The sequence below is a fragment of the Carlito syrichta genome, unplaced genomic scaffold, assembly GCF_000164805.1.
Source record: "Carlito syrichta isolate Samal-C Ts95f unplaced genomic scaffold, Tarsius_syrichta-2.0.1 Scaffold132680, whole genome shotgun sequence".
Lineage (NCBI taxonomy): Eukaryota > Metazoa > Chordata > Mammalia > Primates > Tarsiidae > Carlito > Carlito syrichta.
Window position 1 is genome coordinate 130,689 of NW_007076776.1, and position 22,978 is coordinate 153,666.

Sequence of the window (22,978 nt, forward strand, 5' to 3'; positions counted from 1 at the left end):
CATTAGGAACCAGTTGAGTAGGAAGTGAGTTCCAGTTATTTGTTTACTGGCTAAAATCTCCCTCACAGATGGTGCTGTGTGAGCTGGTACATTGTGGTGATGCAAGACCTCCTTCAGGAACATTTCTGCACACACTTTTCTCATGCCAAAATTTTCAGAAGATTTTCCTAACTGTTTCTCTATCGACATTTATTTGGTCTGCTATGCTTCTCACAGTCAGTCGACGATTTTGATGCACAATTCAATGAATTTTTGCAATGTTTTTGTCAGTGCTGTTCACTACTGGCCATCCTGATGGCTCTTCATCAGCGATGTTTTCTGCCCCTCAGAAAAAAGTTTAATCTATTTATATACTGCCATTTTCTTCATGGCATTATCCCCATAAACTTGGACTAACATGCTCCTGATTTGACATCCACTCTTGCCAAGTTTAACAAGAAATTTAGTGTTTGTTTTTTGTTCTGATTCAAACTCTGACATTCTTGTAATGACAGCTCTGATGGCCATTCCAGAAAAGGAGTTACAAAATTGCTTTGATGGGTGGACTAGGCACTGATGTCGGGGTATAGCTTCTTAAGGGGAGCCGTAATGATATTCAGCAATAAAGTATGTAGCACTTTTTCTAGAATGAGTTTGTAAACTTAATTGTCAGATCTTGTATATCTGTCAATTTTGAATTTGATAAAAATTCAGAAATAGGATAAGACCTAATAATTTATGCAAAATATTATTACACTAATGATCTCTTTTTCTAGAATGAGTTTGTAAACTTAATTGTCAGACCTTGTATATCTGTCAATTTTGAATTTGATAAAAATCCAGAAATAGGATAAGACCTAATAACTTATGCAAAATATTACTACACTAATGATTAACAGTCTTTATTCTAGTTCACTCTATGTTTATAGCCCTGAAATTTCTGTGACCTCCATATTCAATCATTCACTAAAGATGAACAGATTTTTCTGTACATTAGATTCTAGATAGTATGACAATTCAACATATTTCTTTGATTAGATGAGAGACAGGAATGTAGAAATACGATAACCTGTAGCAAAGGTTTGTAAACCAAAGGAAATTTTTAAAAATATTTTCATGTTTCAATAAATTATCTTAGTTATTTTATTACTTTTTAATGGAATTTTGCTGTTATCAGTATTTTTACATTGTTTGATAAAACTTTTTAAATTTTGTCTCATTAGCTCCCTGAGGACAAGGCTTCTAGTTTACATTTTTTCACAAACTTGTAAAATACAACATATACAAAGTAAATGTTTATTTTTATAATTAGCATATTAAGTTATCGTGGGTTATTCCTTTAATATTATAAAATACAGAATACTACACTTACGCAAGCAAATATGCAAAATCATGTATTTTAAAGTCAGAGTTTTGTTTCCACTTTGAAAATTGATTTAATATACCATCAGGATGCCCTGTAGTAGATATTTTGTTTTCATTTGACCAGATTTCAATGGAAGATATTACAATAGTCAGTTTTAACTGAGTAAGCATCTAAAGGGAGAAGATAAATGAAAATTTTTAAGTAAATTTGAACATTCTATTAAACTTTATAAAAATATGCAGAGGGTGCCAACAAAATGTGTATGCATTTAAAGAAAGAAAAAAACTGCATTAAAATTGTAATTCTCAATATAAACTGATAACCAAAGATGATACAAGTCATGTTTGACTTCTGCAATTACAAGAGCTGATCGAAGTGGTAACACTTCTGATTATGGCAAACTAAAAGGAATACGTAGATAACATCTCTTTAAATGTGTATACATTTTTTGCCCCCTCTCCCCCGGTATTTAATACAGTATTTTGGTTATGGAAATTCTTCAACAGCATAGCAAAATGCTATAAACACCAATTCATGTTATCCATATTTTTACAAAATATGTGAACAAAATAATTTTTAAAAGCTTACAGCATTAACAAGGCCAATTAGCTGAATAATCTTCTGTGTTACAGTCTTTGTATCAGAGCCCATGTAATCAAACTGAAAAAGATAAGTGATTTTTTTTAAAATTAAGTATATCACATCAAAATTAATATATCACATTTTCAATACAATACGCCATATTCTAGTCTAGTACTACATTCCCATTAATATACAAGAAATCAATAATAATATATAATGATTTAATAAAAACATTTAATAATAATTTTAAGCAGGGTTTAATGAATTCAATTTGTAACAGTATTTATTGTTTTTGAAAATTAAATCATAAACAAAATATACTTATTTCTAAAATTATAAATATAATCCCAGACCAAAAAAAATATGCAGAAAGAAGGATAATCCTACATGAGAGGATCACCATTAAAGTGATATAGTACACATGTTTAGAAACATCCTTTGATGTCACAAAGTACCACATGTTCCAATTTCTTTTTTTTTAAAATAAGCTCTTCCTACATCTAATTGCTTCAGAATGACAGGACAATATTAAACAGCAATAGTAGCATCAGGCATGTAAGCCTTGCTTCTGATTTTTCATGGGAAAGTCTCAAATATTTCATCACGTGGTGTTCAGTTTAAGGTGATTATTCTAAGTCATGTTGAGAAAAAGTTATATATAAGACTTTTTATTTACTAAATCTTTTATTAAAATGGAATTGATTTTGTATCAAATGCTTTTTTGAGAATACACTAAAATAATTTTTGCCATTTGACCTATTGATGCAATGCATTTTATTAATATATTACTTAATATTAAGCTATGACTGCATTTATTGATCAAAGTAGTAAATGCTATTAGTATACTATCAAAATTAATATTTTATTTAGAGGTTTATAGCGTTAAGAAAGATGGGTCTATTGTTTATGTGTGCATGCTTTACCATAGTTGAGTAAATAAATGTTGCTAAGTAAATATTAGAACAATAAAATTAAGTTGCATGTTTTGCTTTGTCCTAAAATAACTGTATTAGCATATTAATCATGTCTTCCTGCAATATTTTAAGGGACACTCCATTAAAACTCTCATATCTAACACTGTGGCAACTGACCTATTCAAATTATTATCTCTTTTTATCATGTCATCAAATTGTCACTGTTCGTTTTTTGTCTGAAACCTCTCTAAGACCATAGTTCGTCTTTTACCCATTTCAATGCCATGACATTTTCATAATTATCATTTCTATCCATTTATTTTTCAACAAACCAACTCTTGAATTTTAATGTTTATTCTTATTAATTTTTGTCTTTGTTTTTCTTACATTTCTTGTCTTACAATTTTAACACTTTAAATTGAAACTTTCATTCATATATTTTTTATTCTTACTTTTTTTTTTCTTTTTTGAGTCAGTCTCACTCTGTCACCCAGGCTGGGGCGCAGTGGCATACTCATGGCAACCCCAGGATCGACCCACTGGGTTCAGGCAATCCTTCCGCCTCAGTCTTCCAAGTCGCCAGAATTACAAGTGTGTACTACCATGACTGGCTAATTTTATTTATATATAGTAGAGATGAGGTCTCACCAAGTTGCCCAGGCTGGTCTCAAACCCCTGGGTTCAGGCAATCATCTCACCTGGGTCTCCCCAAGTGCTGGGATTACAGGCTTGAGCCACTGTGCCCGGCCCATTCTTACTTTCTAAAAGCAAATTATTTTAAGAATGTGAATTTCCTCCATATTTACATTTGATACTATTCTTTTTGAAACAAAATGTTTTCAAGGTTCATCCATATTGCAGCATGTATTTTTGTAAAAATCAATGATAAACATTCCATTGAGTAGGTGTGTTACATTTTATGTATACAGTCATCAGCTGATGGACATTTGGATTGTTTCCACTTTTTGCTTATGAATCATGCTGCTATAAACATTTCAAGCTTTTGTGCAGACATTTTTCATTTCTATTGGGTGCTTAGAAGTAGAATTTCTGAATCATATAGTAATTCTATGTTTAACAATTTGAGGAGCAGTCAGATTGTTTCCCAAAGTGACTGTATCACTTTATATTCCCACAGTAATTCATGAGAAATTTTTTCACACCCTTGCTAACACTATCTTATTTATTTACCTATTCAAGTGATGTAAAATGGTAATCTTTTGCTTTGCTTTACATTTCCCTGATAGTTAATGACATTGAGTATCTTAAATGTGCTTAGCCATTTGTGTACGTTTTTTGGAGAAAAAAGATCATTTGCCTATTTTTAATTATCTGACTTTTATTATTGAGTTTTAATAGCTCATTACATATTTTTGTACGAATTCTTCAGCAGATCCTTGCAAAAACTTTCTCCCATTACATAGGCTGTCTTCTCACTGTCTTGATGATTTTTTGAAGTACAAAAATTTTAATTTTGAATATTATACAATTTATTTATCTTTTTGTTGCCAGTCCTTCTAGTACCACATGTAAGAAACCATTGCCTAATCCAATGTCATGAAGATTTTGTGCCTATATTTTGCTGTAAGTTCTGAAGTTTTAGCTCTTACATTTTGTGCTTACATCCATTTTTAGGTAATTTGTAGATACATATATAAATATACAAATATATATATTGAGGTAGGGCTCCAACTTCATTCTTTTGCTCCTGGATATTTAATTCTGCCAGCAGCAAATGAGAAAGTGGGCAACAAGAAGGCAACAGAACAGGTCAGACTGTGAGAGTCTCTGCAAAAGTGAGTGTCAATAAAGACACTCTGTGTGAGTCAGTATGTGTTGGTGGGCGAGTGAAAGTCCATCTGAGGGGAGACTTGGGTTCATACACATGAGGAGGTGACTGCAACCCCCACCACCCTGAGATGGGAGCCCTCAGTACGCAAGATCATCTGCCATTCTCGGGGATCTCTTGAAAGGAGGCAGCAGAGAACAGTTGCTCTTCATTACCTGGCACCCAACCCACCACATCACCTGTGGCAGCAGACCAGGCATGAGCTCCAGGAACTATGGAGAAGGCAGGACATGGAAACCTGGAATGGAGGCCTGCCACCAGTGAGAAGATGTCAACTGGCGCCATTTTCTCTGTCCAGGGAGGGGCAAAGACCTGCACTGCCTCGCCCAGCTCTTTCAAGCCTCCAACCTGGCACCCAGAGGCTATCTTCCCATTGGACTCAGAGAGACAGACGCTCCTCCCCCACACTGAAACACACACAGACAAGTCAGATATGAGTGGAAGACTTGACAGCAGCGGCAGCAAGTCAAGTGAGTCTGGATCTGATCCATCCTCCTACCACAGTAGTCCATGGGGATATCTAAGCCACAATGAGAACAACCCTATCAGCCTGTTCTGAGTGCAGAGGGGAGGGGCTGGAGACCGGATCCATTCCTTAATGCAGCGGTGGCAGACGAAAGAAACTTGGAGTTACAGAAACTGCCACAGAGTGAGTTTCATTTGGGGTTTTTTTTTGTGTTTTTGTTTTTTTTTTTTTTGGTTGGTTTTTTGTTTTGTTTTCTTTTCATTCTCTTCTCTCTTTTTTGTTTACATTTTCATACTTGCTTTGTATCTGGTATTTTAATTTTTTTTTAGATTTTCTGTTTGGGTATGAGTATTTTTGAGGGAGAGTGCATCAACAGAGGGTTTCGTTGGTTTGTTTGTATGATTGTCTGTATTTTTTTGTTTTGTGTTTTTTTTTCTTTGTTTGTTTCTCTGTTTATTCATTAGTTGGTATGCCTGTTTTCCCTCTTCTTCTCTCTCTCCTTACTTTTGTCTACCTCATTCTTTTTTTCCATTATCTTCCTTTTCTTACCTCATTTTGCTTTCAGAGGGCAAACATACATCCCTACTGCATGGACAGACTGTAAAATGATGGGAAGTGGGTTCCAGGGGGCCCACATACCTGTCAGCAGATACTGGGATCTGCAAATAGCTTCTGAATCACACTCCCCCCTTAATTCAATCTCAAAACTGCAAAAAGCACAGTTCCCCACCCCCAGTCCAGCTTCAGAATTGAACAAATCCAGAGGATCTACATAAGGAGGAATAGGATATTGAGCAAATAGAAGTAATCTCCCATCACTGAACAACAGAATTAAAGAAGAGGTTTTAAAAAGGGAGAAGAAAACCTACACAAATGAAAAAAAAAAAACCAAAGGAAAAATATGGGTCTCACACAGATCCCTGGGAGATCAACCTCTGAGAAAACAGACTTCAAAATGCGAACAATGAAGAGCCCCAGAATGACTAGTCTCAAACCACAAACCCAGATATCAATATATTATTAGAGAGAATAAATAGAAATGAAGAGAGATAAGAGAAAAGAATAAAGTAGTTGATAACAGATAACAGTAATAAAGAATACAGTGAATGAAATAAATAGCAAACTGATAAGCATGGAAAGCAGAATTAACCAAGCAGAAAAAAGAATCTCAGAGTTTGAGGACCAAAATATGGAACTAACTCAAACTGTTAAAAACATAGAAAAGAAGCTTAAAAAGACAGAACAAAATCTCCAGGAGATGAGCGATTACATCAAAAGACTGAACCTAAAATTAATTGGAATCCCTGCAGCAGATAGAGAGACAGAGACCACCCTTAAGCAAAAATTCCTGAAACTATCCAAGAAAACTTTCCCTCATCTCAGCAGTCACATGACCACTCAAACCCAAGAGATTCAGAGAACCCCTGCAAGAAAAAAAATGAGAAGACACTTTCCTAGACACAAAATAATTCACCTACACAAAGTAGGTATAAAAGAAAAAATTCTAAAGGAATAAGAGAGAAAGGTCAGACTACCTACTGGGGAAGACCAATTAGAATAGCAGCAGACTTATCTACAGAAACACTTCAGCTAGGAGAGATTGGAGCCCAATCTTCAAAGTTCTCAAAGATAAATAATTTCACCAAGAATGACCTGCCCAGCTAAGCTAAGTTTCATCAGCGATGGAAAATTAAAATCCTTCCCAGACATTCAATCCCTAAGAGTTTCACTGCTTCCAGATCAGCTCTGCAAAAAACACTTAAGGAAGTATTAAACACAAAAGAAAGAAAGAAAAAAAAAGAACAACACCCTTCCCAAGAATGCAGGAAAAAGATGGAAAACATACATAAATCAACCATAAAATGAAAAGAAGGACAGCAAACAACTAAACAAACAAGCAGCAGCAGCAGCAACAACAGAGTCTACAAGAACCCCATGACAGGAATAAACTCTTACATCTCAATAATTAGCCTGAATGTGAATGGACTAAATGCATCACTGAAAAGACATAGAATGGCAAATTGGATAAAATATCATGATGCAGCAATATACTGTCTCCAAGAGACTCATCTCACCAGAAAGGACACTCACAGACTCAAAGTAAGAGGATGGAAAACAAATTTTCAGGTGACGAGAACACAAAAGAAAGCAGGAGTCATGATCTTAACATCAGACAAAATACCCTTTAATGTATCAAAAATTTTAAAAATATGGAAGGTCACTACATAATGATAAAAGATTAAATCCATAAATAAGAAATATCCATCCTAAACATATATACGCACAACATAGGAGCACCAACTTTCATAAAGCAACTTCTAGGTAAAGCTAAAATAAGATATTAACTCTAACACTATCATAGCTAGGGAACATAAACACCCACTAACAACCCTACAGCACCAGAGAAAAAATGAACAAGGAGATCTGGAATCTCAACTTGACCAAATAGACTTAAGCGATACCTACAGAACACCCCACCCACCAACCACAGAATATACATTCTACTCATCACTACATGGAATGTACTCTAAGATCAACCACATCCTCAGCCATAAATCAAACACTAGCAAATTCATAAGATTGAAATAGTACCATGCACCTTCTCAATCACAGTGGAATACAAACAAATATCAACATCAACAAAGTTCTCCCAAAACCCACAAAGACATGACCACTAAACAGCATGATGCTAAAGAACTCCTGAGTCAACAAGAAAATCAAAACAGAAATTAAAAGATTCCTGGAAACAAGTGAAAATGAAGAAACATCTTACCAAAATCTCAGGGATTCCATGAAAGCAGTATTAAGAGGGGAATTCATATCACTACAAACACACTGAAGAAAATGGAAAGATCACAAGTGAATAGCCTAACAAGTCACCTAAAGAAACTGGAAAAGCAAGACCACCAAAACCCTACTTCAGAAGAAGACTCCAGATCACCAAAATAAAAGTACAAATTCAGGACATAGAAGACAAAAATACAAAAGTCATTAAAACAAAAATTTGCTTCTTTGAAAGGATAAACAAGATTTTGAACCCCTAGCTAGACTGACCAAGAAAAAGTCCGAAACACAATCATAAATGCAAAAGATCAAGTCACAACTGACGCTGAAGAACTATAAAAGATTACCAGAGCTTACTATGTTCACTTGTATGGAAACAAGCTTGGAAACTTAAATGAAATGGATGACTTTCTGATTAATACACAACCTCTCCAGTTGAAACAAGAAGAAATCAAGACCCTAAATAGACCAATAACAACCTCAGAAATTGACTACTTCATAAGAAAACTACCTACAAAAAAAAAAAAAAATCCCTGGACCAGATGGCTTTCCAGCAGAATTCTACAAAACATACAAAGAGAAGCTAATACCAATCATATTTAAAGTAATCCAGACAATCAAGAAACTTGGAACTCTCCCCAAATCATTTTATGAAGCTAACATCACATTGATACTCAAACCAGGTTAAGAGCCAACAAAGAAAGAGAACTACAGGCCAATATTCTTTATGAACATAGATGCTAAAATTCTCAACAAGATTCTAGCAAACTGGATCCAACAACACATCTCAAAAATCATCCACCATGACCAAGTAGGCTTCATCCCCGGGATGTAGGGCTGGTTCAACATCCACAAGACCATAAATGTAATTAAATACATCTGCGGATGTAAAAACAAAAACCACATGTTAATACCATTAGACGTGGAAAAGACTTTTAATAAAATCCAGCATCCCTTTTTGATAAAAACCCTCGAGTATCTAGGCATTGATTGAACATACCTGAAAATAGTAAGAGCCATCTATGAGAAACCCACAGTCAACATACTGCTAAACAGACAGAAATTGGAACCATTTCCCCTGAAAACTGGCACAAGACAAGGATGTCCACTCTCACCCCTCTTGCTCAACATAGTTTTGGAAGTCCTAGTTAGAGCAATCAGACAGGAGAAGGAAATCTAAACAGGAAAAGAGGAAGTCAAATTATCCGTCTTTGCAGACAACATGATTCTATACCTGAAAAACCCAAGAGAATCTGTCAAAAAACCTCCTTGCACTGATAAAAGACTTTGGCAAAGTTTCAAGGTACAAAATAAAAGTGTAAAAGACAGTCACTTTCCTATACAACAACAATAAGCAAACAAAAACCCAAATAAAAAGCACAATCCCATTCACAAAAGCCACACAAAAAATGAAATATCTTGGCATCTTTCTAACCAGAGAAGTCAAAGACCTTTACAGTGAGAACTACATAACACTGCTCAAAGAAATCAAAGATGACACAAACAAATGGAAACATTTTCCATGCTCAGAGAATGGAAAAATCAACACTGTTAAGATGTCCATCCTACCCAATGCAATCTACAGACTTAACACAATGCCCATTAAACTACAGCAGCATTCTTCTCAGACCTGGAACCTACAATACAGGAATTCATATGGAAACATAAAGACCATGAGTAGCCAAAACAATCCTCAGCCAAACAAAAAAACAAAAAAACAAGAAGTATCACATTTCCAGATTTTAAACTTTATTACAAAACTACAATAATCAAAGAGCCTGGTATTGGTACAAGAACAGCCATATAGACCAGTGGGACAGGATAGAGATTCCAGAAGCAAAATCTTAATTTCTCAACTCATCTTTGACAATACCTCCACCACCAATCACTGGGGAGAGGAGAACCTATTCAGTAAATGGTGCTGGGAAAACTGGTTGATCACATGCAGAAGATTAAAACAAGACCCCTACCTATCACCATACACAAAAATCAACTCTAAATGGGTCAAAGACCTAAACGTAAAATCTCAAACTATAAGAACCTTAGAAAATGCAGGAGACCCCCTTGTGGAAATTGGAACTGGCAACCAATTCCTGATCAAAACCCAAGTGCCCATGCCATAAGAGATGAGATAGACGAGTGGGACCTCATCAAATTCAAGAGCTTCTACAAAGCCAAAGAAATCATCAAGAGAGTTGGGAGACATCCCTCAGACTGAGGAAAAAATATTTGCCAACTGTATGTCTGATAAAGGCCTAACATCTAGTATTTATAAGGTACTCAAATGTGCCAAAAAGAAAAAAAAAAAGCACCATTACAAAGTGGACAAAAGATATGAATAGACACTTCTCAAAAGAAGACATGTGAGCAGCCAACAGATACAAGAAAAAAATGTTCAGCCTCACTAATCATTAATGAAATGCAAATTAAAACTTCACTGAGATATCACCTAACTCCCATCAGGATGGCCGTCATCAATAACTCAAAAAACAACAGAATGCTGGAGAGGATGCAAGGAAAAGGGAACACTTCTACACTGTTGTTAGGAGTGTAAATTAGCACAGCCTCTTTGTGGTGATTCCTGAAAGATCTAAAATTCGACCTCCCATGTGACTCCTCAATCTCCCTACTAGGAATATACCCAGAGGAACTCAAATCACTCTATGAAAAAGATACCTGCATGCGTTTGTTTATTGCAGTATTCACAATAGCAAAAACATGAAACCAACCATGCTGCCCATCAAAAGAGGACTGGATAAAAAAATGTGGTACATATAAAATATTACACAACCATAAAGGAGGACACAATTATGAAATTCGCAGCAAGTTGGGTGGACTTAGAGTCAATAATACTGTACTCTATCACAAAAACAAAGATCTGAGTATCACATATTCTCACTCATAAGTGGACCTTGAACAATTATTGTAATACTGTAAGAAAGGGATTGGCAGTAGTGGGAAACTGCCAGGGTAGAGGGTGGCACACCTCATCAACAAGGATACCTGCATAATGAACATTTGTATACCTAACTCTGAATTGTACCCCACATCTTTCAAATAAAAAATTTCCTAAAAAATTCTTCCAGCACTATTTGTTGAAAGACTATTCTTTCCCATTGAATTGTCAAGGTACCTTTGTCAAAAATCAAATGACCACAGATTGAGGGTCGGAGTATGTCTAATTTATCATATTATGTGAATATCCCCAAAGCTCCACTTCATTGAAATATTTTTCTGAACAAGGAATATGGGTTTGCATATATAAAAGACCTTTTTAGTATGTATGTCAATCATTTTGTTTACATATTGAATTAAATTAATGGTTTTCCTAATATACAGTGCCTGCATTCCTGGGCTATCATGCAGTTGATCATACATTTACATTTTTAGTGTGCTGAGTCTTTTTACCAATCTGTCAAAAATACAGGTTGGAAGTTTTGTGATATATATATAAAGTTTTAATATTATACGTGCTTTTTGACAATAATTTTAAAATATTTCTTCTTTTTCTACTTTCTATTACATTAGGTTAATCTGGCCTGTGAAGATTTAGTAGAGTTCCCTTGGGCATCTGCTGCTTTTTCATTTAATAGTATTTTTCACAAATTTCTTTTTTTTTCTTCTATAAAAATTGGTCCATTTAAGCTTTCTATTGCTGTTATTTCATTTTACATTATTTACCAATTTACTTTTTTTCCCAGTGTTTTGTATTTCCTGCCATGTGCTTTCCTTTCATTTACTTGATGGCATTGTACTTATCTAGCATTCAGTAGGGAATTTTTCAAATTATTTTTATATTTATTGATATGTGTTGAAAAATTTGTTTGCATTCCATGGATTATGATATGCAGAGATTGCACTGCTATTACCATGCTATTACCATTACTTCAGTTTCAGTTTCTATTTTCTCTAGGAATCCTAATAATGGAAATAATCATCATGGAAATGTCAATTTAGACAGAGGAGCCAATAAGAGAAAATTATATTATATGGAGAAGCCATATCACAAAAGCTCAAATAACCATGAACATTTATTTTTCTTTTCAAGGTCAGCCAGTGCAGACTTACCTCTTTGGTGATATCAAGCCAATCAAATTTCTTATGGGAAAAAAACATTTTAAGTAATATCTAGTTTGTGATTGGTTTCCTTTGGTTTTGTAAAATTTAGGTTTATTTGTATTTATTTTCTACATTTGGAACAATCTGTCCTTTTGCTCTAGTGAGCATATTACATATAATGCTCGTAAGTACCCTTTATTACTCTTGCACATCTTTAATTTTAGAAGACAACATTAATCACTTTTCCAAAATGACTGTACAGATTTACATTCTTACATCCAGTGTGAAAATTCTCATTGTTCCATATCTATGAGAACAGTTGGAATGTTTAGTCTTATAAAATCGGTAGCATTATTTTGATTTTTTCACTTTTATTTCTTTTTTTAACTTTTTAAAAATCATTCTTATTTTTTAAAATGTGGTGTACAATTCAGGGTTAGGTATACAAATGTTCATTATACAGGTACACCTGTTGATGAGGTGTGCCCCCCCTCTCCTGGCAGTTTCCTACTACTGCCAATCCCAACCCCCACACCCCCCACGCCCCCCCCACAGTTTTCAACTACTGCCGATCCCTTTCTTACAGTAGTATGATAATTGTTCAAGGCCGGCTTATGAGTGGGAACATGTGGTACTCAGTTCTTTGTTCCTGTGATAGATCACTCAGTATTATAGACTCTAAGTCCATCCAAGTTGCTGTGAAACAAAGTTAATAATTTTGTCCTTCTTTATGACTGCGAAATATTCCATTGTGTATATGTACCACATTTTTTATCCAGTCCTTTTTCTATGGGCAGCATGGCTGGTTCCATGTTTTTGCTATTGGGAACTCAAATCACTCTCTGAAAAAGTTACCTGCACATGCATGTTCATTGGAACACTTTTTTTAATTTTAGAGATGTGGGGTACAATTCAGGATTAAGTATACAAGTAGTCATCGTACAGGTAAAGTTTGGGCCTCCCTTTGGTCCCCACTTCACCTGGTTTGAGATCAGGTGCCCTTATTGATGTTGTGCCCACCCTCCCCTTCCTTCCCTGGCAGTGTCCCGCTACTGACAATCCATTTCTTATAATGATTTTTTTCACTTTTAAAAGAAGAGTAACATATACAGAGTGGACACAGATCATAAGTGTTCAGTTCAGTTAATATTTACAAAGTAAACACACATGTGTAACCACCATGTATATCATGAAATAGACGCTGCCAGGACCGCCAAAAAGTCCCTGATAATTTCTCCTAATCACTATTTGTTCTCTATTCCCCTCCCCAACTTCTATAGATAGTATTTCTTGTTTGCGACATATATAAGTAGAATCACAAAGTTTATTTTCCATTGTAATGGACTTCTTTTTCCCAATATTATCTTTATGAGATATGTCTTTATTTTAAATGTAGACATACTTCATTCATTTTTGGCCATTCTAGTGAATGTATAGTGGTATCTCATTGTGGCTTTAATTTGTCATTAATAAATCTATACGTGAGCACATTTTCCTACATTTATTTACTGATTGTTTGAGTATCCTCCAGTAAAAGGTCAGTTAACAGGTTCGAGATCCACCTGGGCAGCAAGACCTCATCTCTACAATAAATCAAAAAAAAATCATGCCTGTAATTCCGGCTACTCGGAAGGCTGAGGCGGAAGTATCGCCGGAGCCCAGCAGTCGAGGCTGCGGTGGCCGGGAGCGGCCACTGCACTCCAGTCTGGGAGACAGAGTGAGACTCCAACTCAAAAAAAAAAAAAAAAAAAAAAAAAAAGGTCAGTTAAAATATATTGCCCATTTTTATACTAACATCCTCATATTGATATATAAAACTTATTTATTCTTGATTCAGTTTCTTTGTCAGTTATGTATGATGAAAATATCTTCCTATATTATATGGCTTATCTGTTCATACCCTAGCAATTTGAAGAACAGAATTCTTCCATTTTAGTGTGGTACAATGTATAAATATTGTTTTTTACATCCTCAAGTTCATGAAAATTTATTGCTTTGCCTTTTAAATTGGTTCACTAACCTATCTTGTACATGCTGTAATATAAAAACAAGGCTTCACCATTTTTTTCCAATTAGCTATCCAATTATCTTATTATATTTGAATATATTTCTAAAAATAATTGTCTTTTTTCACCAATCTTTAGTGTCAACTGCACTATAGATTAATTATTCATATACTTGTGTGTCTGGTGTAATTATATCTGCAATTACCTACATCTGAAATTAAGCTCCTCATAATTAACATTACCGAAAGATAAACCTTAATATCTGATAGAGTTAGTACTCCTGAGTTTCTTCTTCAAGAATGTCTTTGGCAATTCTGAATCATTTGAATTTTTATATAAATTTCAGAATAAAATTATCACACTTCAAATAGCATTAAATTTTGAGCAAATTGGCATCTATATTGCATAAAGAATCCCAAGCAAAATATTTACCTTTCAATTTTTAGTTTTCTTTAATTTATCCCAATTAACTGTTAGTTAAATATCTAGCATGTTTGCTATTAGACCTATTCTAAGCTATCTGATATTTTTATTCTATTGTAAATATGTTTAATTTTATTTTTTGCTATTTAAAAATACACTTGAGATTTGTATATTGACATCTGGCATCCATATTAAGTGAATTCATTTTAAGTATTTATCTACAGATTATTTAAGTCTCTGCCTTTATAATCTTTATATATTTATTTTATTTGATCTGCCTTATTGTGTGATCAAAAATCTCCATCTAGACTTAAACTGGAATGGTAGTAACAAGCATCTTTGTCTCTTTTTTCTGATCTTAAAGGAAAAGATTTCATTATTTCAGCATTCATTCTGAATCTGGTGCGTGCTGTGGGACTTTTGCAGATATCTTGTTTTTCTGCTTAAGTATGGTTCTTTCTGATACTCATTTGCTAAGTTATTGACCAAAATAAATGCTGAATTAAACCAAACGCTTTATAGTATCAGTTGCAAGGATCGTGTCACTCTTTTTTACTCAGTGAATTGATAAATTACATAAATTGCCTTTTAAATGTTATCTCATCTTATCTGATACACATATGTATGTGCATATAACGTATCATTTGCTAATTTTTTGTTAAGGATTTATGCATCTATGTGAATGAGTGTTATGAATCTATAATTTGTCTTATAAAAGAAGACAGAAGGAATTCCATATTTATCTATTATATGAAATAATTTTATAAGGTTGATATAATTTCTCCTTAGTGTCTTGGTAGGATTCCCTAAAAGAATCATAACAACTTCAAAGTTTTCTTTTCAGAAGCTTTAAAAAAAAATTGAATTCATTTTTAAATAAATCTTATATTTTTCCACTTGTTAGTTTTTCTAACTCATTATTTTCTTTATTTTTTTTCCTTTTTTTATTATAAAGATGTGGAGTACAATTCAGGGTTAGATATACAAACCTTGATTATGCAAGTACCCTTGTTGATGAGGTATGCCCCTCACTCCCCTAGCAGTTTGCCTCAACTGCCAATCCCTCCCCCATTCCCCTGACAGTTTCCCACTACTACCAATCCCTTTCTTATAGTATTATAATTGTTCAAGGTCCGCTTATGAGTGAAAACACATGGTACTCTGTTCTTTGTTTCTGTGATAGATCACTGAGTATGACCGACTCTAAATCCATCCAAGTTGCTGCAAAGTCCAGATATTTGTCCTTTTTTATGGCTGCATAATATGCTATTGTGTATATGTACCACATATTTTTACCAGTCCAGTTTCAATGGCCAACATGGTTGCTTCCATGTTTTTGCTATTGTGAATAGAGCTGTAACAAACATGTGTGTACAGGTATCTTTTCTGTAGACTGTAAATCATTATTTTCAAAGAACCTTACATTATGCCTAAATTGGCAAGTTTCTTGCCCCCCCAAATTTTCTTATAGTAAGCCTTAACATTGTTTTTAAGCTTTTTAGAATCTCTACAGATTTTCCCATTTATATTTCTTATAGTGGCTTCTTTGACTTTTTTTATTTTTCTTGATTGGTCTCACTACAAATTTATCAACTGTATTAGTTTTTCAATATACCAAATTTTGTGTTGTGAATGATTTTATCTTGGTGATCTGGATTCTTCTGAAGTTAGCATTCAGGTGATCTTGCCTTTCCAGTTCCTTGAGGTGTGCCATTAGGCTGATTATTTGTGATCTGTTTTCTTGATTTGTGTGTGCAATGTTGTAAATTTTCCTCTTAATACTATTTTCAAGGCATACTAGAGATTCTGATAAGATGTGTCTTCGTTTTCACTTGTTTCCAGGAAACTTTTAATTTCTGTCTTGATTTCCTTGTTGACCCAGAAGTCATTTAACAGTGTATCGTTTAGGGTGCACTTCTTTGTGTGTTTTGGGGGGAGATCTTGTTGGTGGCGATATTTATTTTTATTCCACTGTAATCTGAGAAGATGCATGGTATTATTTTGATCTTTTGACATTTGCTCATGCTTTATTTATGTCCAAGAATATCTTAGAGTTTGTTCCATGTGCTAATAGTAGAAAGTATACTCTGTAGTTGTTGGGTAAAGTGTTCTGTAGAAGTCTATTAAATCCATTTGAATGAGGGTCAAGTGGAGGTTCCAAATCTCCTTGTTGGTTTTTACCTCAGTGATCTATCTAAAGCTATTAGTGGATATTTAGGCATTTTGCTTTCTTATTTATGTACCATATTTTAAATATGTCAGTTGTAAGCAGAATGTGTGTTTGTGTAAATGTGTCTGGTATGATAATCTTCGTCTTTACTTTTAATTAATCCTTATCTTTTGGTTTTTAATTGCAGTACTTAGTCCCCCTTGTCTAATGTAATTACTTATATATTTGAGTTTAAATCTTTTATCTTAACCTTAGCTTATAAATTTGTCCCACATTTATGAGACAAATGATAAGTGTATAATGTTTTTCTTTCTCTTTGTTGCCTTTTTTGTTAATCATGCTCAAAAATTCTTTCTTCCTTCTAATTGATTTTGCAATTTTTCAAAATATATGATTTCAAAATATGCACTGGCTTTGTACTGGGTTAACATAGTTATAGTAAAATACCCCTCCCCAATTATTTAGTGAACCATGAACTTCAATTTTGGTTATTCCTGCTAACATTTAGCTCAGCTTTCCTGCCTCATGCTCACCTCTTCTGGAATCAACACATTCCTTTAGGAGAAAATATTTTATTTTATTTTCAATTTTTATTTTTAATTATTATGGATATATAATATTATATAATTTAAATGGAACACATGTGGTGAATACATGACTGGCATACACAGTATAATGATCAAATCAGAAGTATCTATCACCTCAATATTTATCATCTCTTTGTGTTAAGAACATTTCAATTCCACTTTAGTTAGTGAAAAATATGCAACAAATTATTGCTAACGATAGTCATCTTATTGTGCTATTGATTATGACCTGTATTTAAAAATGTTTAATATCTGAAGCTTTGTGCGTCTAAATCTATTATTTTTTTGTTCTAGCAATCACTGTTCATGGTGGCTTATTTCTGTATAGATTGTGAGCTCATGTATACGTGTGTGGCTGATATGAATCTGTAGGAATCCTGAGGTATCCTGGTTGGATAGCAGTCCTCCAGTAATAAGAACTACGGGCTTCCATCAGGGGCCTTCAGTTCTTACAAACCTGGCATGAATTTAAATCCTAAACACATATGTAATATGTATTTGAAATCTAATCCCTGAGAAATCTGAAGTATAGTTGTGAATTCTCAATATGAGAATTTTGTTCATTCATTTTTCTTTTTGTTTCACTTTTCTAGAACTGGAAAGAAAACAGGCAATAGTCTGTTTTCTTTCTTTGCTTGAAAAAAGTGGCATATTTGTTTTGTAGACAACCCTTCTGATAAAGCTGAGGCAGCTAAATATTGTTGTTGTACGTGGAGGCTGAGGGTTTGAAGAAGATATAATCTAACATTTTACTGAGGATTTCGACCTTTTGGAAAAAGGAAAATAGCCAAAAAAACTTTAGAAAATTAAGATGCTTCACTTTGCAAAAGTGACTAGATCCTCCAAAATAAATGAATGAACAAAAACTTGGTTTATTCACATTTATAAGAATGTGTTAATTGCAAATGCATAATAAAAAATTGAAACTTTTCATTGGATTACTGAAATCAAGTTAAAGACAAATGTTAAATAATTTTAAAATAACTGTGCATAAAACAGGACCTACCAGATCTTTATCCACAACAATATGCATTTTAAGATATCGAGGGACTAACTTGGTGAATTCAGTTCTCTGAAAAACACACATCAAGAATCCTGAGAAATTTTCAAAAGTTTGCCTTCTACTGAAATTATATTTGGAGATAAATTTCAAAACGAGTTGCTACTGATTACATAATGAGGTTGTTTTCAAATACAAAATTTAGGTACTATTCAAAAAATTCCAGTTTTAGAAGTGTCCTGGTGAACACTAGAGTTTTCCACTAGACTTTTCAAGCTATACTATGAGAACCCAAGCTATATAATAATTAAAACTGGGTTTTTTTGTTTGTTTGTTTGTTTGTTTGTTTTTGAGTCAAGTCTCACTCTCACTCAGGCTGGAGTGTAGTGGCACAATTACAGACACTGCAGCCTCAACCTTCTGGGCTCATGTGATCTTCCACCTTGGCCTTCAAAGTAGCTTGAACTACAGGCACATGCCTGCCACCACATCTGGCTAATTTTTGGATTTATCGTAGAGATGAGGTCTCATCAAGTTACCCAGGCTGTTCTTGAACCCCTGGACTCTGGCAATCCTCTTTCACTTCTGCCTCCCAAAGTGCTGGGATTACAGGCACACACTACCATGCCTATCTGATTTTTGGATTTATTGCAGGTCTTGCCAAGTTGCCAGACTGGTCTTGAACCCCTGAGCTCAGGCAATTCTCTCACTTCCACCTCCCAAAGTGCTGGAATTATTGGTGTGAGCCACCATGCCGGGCTTGATACTGGAAATTTTAAGTTTATAACATAAAGCTTTACTTTTCTTAGACTTCTAATAATCTTCATGCTAAGCTTTCGTGTGGGCAGATTTTCTGTTACCAATTGTCAGGAAATTACTTTTGGTAAACAACGTAGTTTAGAAAATTTTTACTAAAGCTTACAAGCAATAGCTGTTCACTAGAGCTAGGAATGTTATTTATGATGGGTTTGAAGTTCTATGCCGAGGAAAACAATCATCATTTTGCTTTACATGGACCTTATGTAAGTCACTGATATCTATTTTTGAACTCTCATGAAACACTCAACTGAGAAATTCAGATTACATAATATTCTCACCTAAATTATCAAAGTAATTGAGGAAAAGGAATACTTTATATTAATTATCTAAATGCTAAAAAATAAAAAAAATCATGTGAAAATTAATGTGTTAGCTTCTTTTAGTCCTATATACACATCTTTTTGTTTCCAAGATTAAGTCTTTTGCTGAACCTTCATCTCATGACAAGCATAACAATGACCATAAATTTATTCTCTAGCCCTTTTAAAAGTCATGCAAAAGTAAAACTATTTTAAGATTTGCAAGTCACTAAATCAAAATTGGTTCTGAAAGTATTTTTTAGTTCACAAAATTATACCAAATAAATTAAGACTCAATACTTACCCCTGACCTTTTTCTGACTTGATACTGACTTGATAACCAAGCATAAGTGTCATTTTCTCCTAAGAGAGGAATATTAGTGTTATCATTTTTTTCCTCATAAATCATGTGCACAAATCCTGATACTGCCTCCAGTGGTTCAATTCCATATGAGATGTTTTCCAATTGTACTGTTCCCCTGAATGTTAAAATAATTAAAAGAAGTCTGAAGTGATTCTACCAAAACTACAATTTAATATTATAATGATAAATTTGGGGCAGAATTTTTTTAAGATTTAAAGTCACTTTAGTTTTTCTACACTATTTCATTATTCATTGAGGTCTTACTCCAGACATAGACCACAACACCACAGGATAGGTATTGCTTATATGACAAATCTTCTTTGATTATCTTAAAGAAAGCATGGTAGTGGCATGGATCTATGTGTTCAACAGCTTAAAATCCCTTTCAGTTGTATAGATTTTCTAAACCAGTCTGTAGTCTCTGTGGGCACTCTCTTCCTTAGACTTGGATCCCTTCTCTTTGATACACTTAACTCTCCTCTGGCTCTTCATGTCCTAAATAATTTGCTTGTGTCTGTTGAATTGAAGGTACTACATGCCTAAAAATGACTGAGTACAGAGTCAGTGTCTAACGGTCTCAGGCATTCTATAATTGTCAGTAATTCTAGGACATTAATACACTGGACAAAAGCAGAACTTGAGAAAACTAAAGTTTAGAGAGATCAATCAACTCCCCCTGACATTCTGTCAGTATCAACAGGTAGGCTCCCTTCAGATATAGATACTGCCCGGGGACTAATCCAATCATATTAGGAATGCTAATTCAGACCCTAGGGAATTGAAATAACAAAAATGATTACAAAATTAGAAACGAAATATGGAGAATTGTTTCATAGACTAGCAGGATATAATATTGGTAAACTAAATATCTTTAAATGGTCTACAACCTGAGTCCTGAACATGTGCTGAGTGTCACAAGAGAATTTAGAATACCCACAACATATCCTTTATAATTGCAATCCATCTGAAAAATAATAAGGAAAGAAAAACAAATGGATAACTTATTTTTAAATGAACATCCCACATACATCATTTATATATATATATATATATATATTTTTTTTTTTTTTTTTTTTTTTTAGAAAGCAGGATTTATTGAGAGAACAAATCTCCCACAGTGGTAAGGGACCCAAAGGGGTTGCCCCATCATTTATATTTATTACTTTTGCTATATTTGTACCTTAATATGAATGGAAATCACCCAGTAAATGTGTGCAGGTGGAAATAATTTCAGTGTTATTTAATTTCAGTGAATATGTAAAATAATAATCTAGTAATTTCAGAATATTTGTGTCTTTAAATAAATCTAGAATAACAAGTCTATAGGAAAAAATAACCTGTCTTACCTGATGTAACAAAGGCTCAGAAATTTTGATGTCATATTTGTTATAAGAATAAACAGCAGCAGTTGGAGAGAAAAATGATCTAGGCAAAAATCACAAAAACATGCTCAAGCTGTGAAGCAGAAAAAAATTATTCTTCAAATGCAAATTATCTTTTAACTGAGAAATTTAAAGTAGTGCTAATCAACTTGTTCTGTCCTATTGTCCAAATAATTCTACCACTTACACTAAATTTGGTTCTAAGGGAGGCATTTTTACTAGAGTGACTTATAATACAAAAATAGAGGTTAATGAACAACCCAAACTGCTAGAGATGTCAAAATGATATAGCATATGTCTCAATTTCCAGCAAAGACTTTCAAATCCTTGTCTTTATCATTCATTGATCTCAGATTTTATATCCAAGTCTCAAAATTAAAATAGGACATAAAATTCAGAAAGATTGTCTTGGTCTCACTATAAATTCATATTCATTATGCCTAGCTAACTGCCAAATTCTCAATAATATTAGTCAGAATTTTATTTTATTTCTCTCAGTAACTATTTAAAAACTTGATCCCTCTCCTATCAATCATCCCACATAACCCTCATGGCTCCCTCACTCTCAAACCGCTTGTTCCTAGTCACACTCCTTATCTCTATTTCCAGAGGATTACTTCTTTTATTCAGAGCAAACCCTTACACTGGTGCTATGAAGCTCATCCTGTGCCGTGTACAGAAGATATATAGTTTTCCTCTCCTATAATTTTAAACTCTTCTACTCTATTGTATTTGTATTGTAATGCCATTTAAAATGTTAGTAACAAGTAACTACTGTCTTAAACAACTCTCTCTTGACCTCATCTCCTGTTGCTGCTATATTTTTCCAATTCTCAATGTATTTCATCAAAAGAATTACCTACACATATTTCCTTTGCTTTCTCAATTCTTATTTACCCTGAAATTTCCCTGAGAAAAATTCATAACCAACAGGATATCAAATCCAAAGACATTTTAAAAATCATTTCTGCACTGGTTTTCTAATTTCTATTTGAAAACTGTGGTCACCCAATCCAATTACCTAATTTCTATCACCCTCATTCTTCTGCTTCTCTTCCTACTTCCTTGACCCTTCCAACTTGATCTTCCATGTTGACTGGGTTTTTTGTTTGTTTGTTTGTTTGTTTGTTTTGTCCTACTTATTCCAGAATTATTATCTTTCCCACAATTCAGTCTTTTGCCACTAATCTATTTATAAGCACCTTATATATAAGTGCTCATTAAAAAAAAAAAGAATTACAGTTAAGTTACTGCTTAGTGCTAAATCTATATTCCTATTGCTAAAGCTATTTCCCTATATTCCTACTGAATATTTTCAGGGATTTAAATTCTTACATTCTTCCACCTGAGAGGTAAATCCACTTGGATATCTTAAAGAACCAAAAGCCAAACTCAACCCTTCATCACACAAATATCTTCCCTTGTTTGTATCCCTCAGTTAATTACCTCTCCAGTTTCTTGAGCAACAACTAAATTATCTGAAATTCCTTACTGTTCCCAAACACTCTACCAAATCTATCTTGAGATCTATTGAGTTTTTCTTTCTAGTGCTATGGCAGGTGCTAGTGTTCAAACAACCACTGTCACTCACCTCAACTATTATATAGTCATAGGTAATCCTACCTCACTTTTGCCCTCTCAAAAATGGCATATGAAACTCAATGTAACTACATAAGCACATGCTTAAAATCACTTTTGGCTCTCAATATCCTTACTGTGGCATCTTCTACAACCTGGTTCCTGACAACCTTTCCAGAATGTTTTACCTCTATCTTCAGAAAATGCATCCTTTAGTAAGTCACACTGCCTTTGTGCACATCAGAAAAGCCACTTTGGTCTCACAACTCTATTTTTCATGCATGATTTTCTCTCTAAATAGAAGGCCCCCCTGCCCTATCTTTCTTCTTCATATAGCTAATATCTTCCTTA

The 22,978-nt window shown here is 33.9% G+C and overlaps 1 protein-coding gene across 1 annotated transcript in view; it reads right to left on the bottom strand.

Moving 5' to 3' along the window:
- LOC110594752 (disintegrin and metalloproteinase domain-containing protein 5-like) overlaps positions 1-22,978 on the bottom strand; it is a gene marked incomplete at its 3' end in the record, with an annotated part of 151,479 nt that overhangs the window by 127,713 nt on the left and 788 nt on the right. The window contains exons 3-8 of the mRNA XM_021708189.1: positions 21,014-21,092; positions 20,555-20,631; positions 19,608-19,782; positions 18,192-18,257; positions 1,934-2,005; positions 1,352-1,515 (exon numbers count right to left, since the gene is read on the bottom strand). Coding sequence (XP_021563864.1) covers positions 1,352-1,515; positions 1,934-2,005; positions 18,192-18,257; positions 19,608-19,782; positions 20,555-20,631; positions 21,014-21,092 — 633 coding nt within the window. The remainder of the gene's footprint in view (positions 1-1,351; positions 1,516-1,933; positions 2,006-18,191; positions 18,258-19,607; positions 19,783-20,554; positions 20,632-21,013; positions 21,093-22,978) is intronic.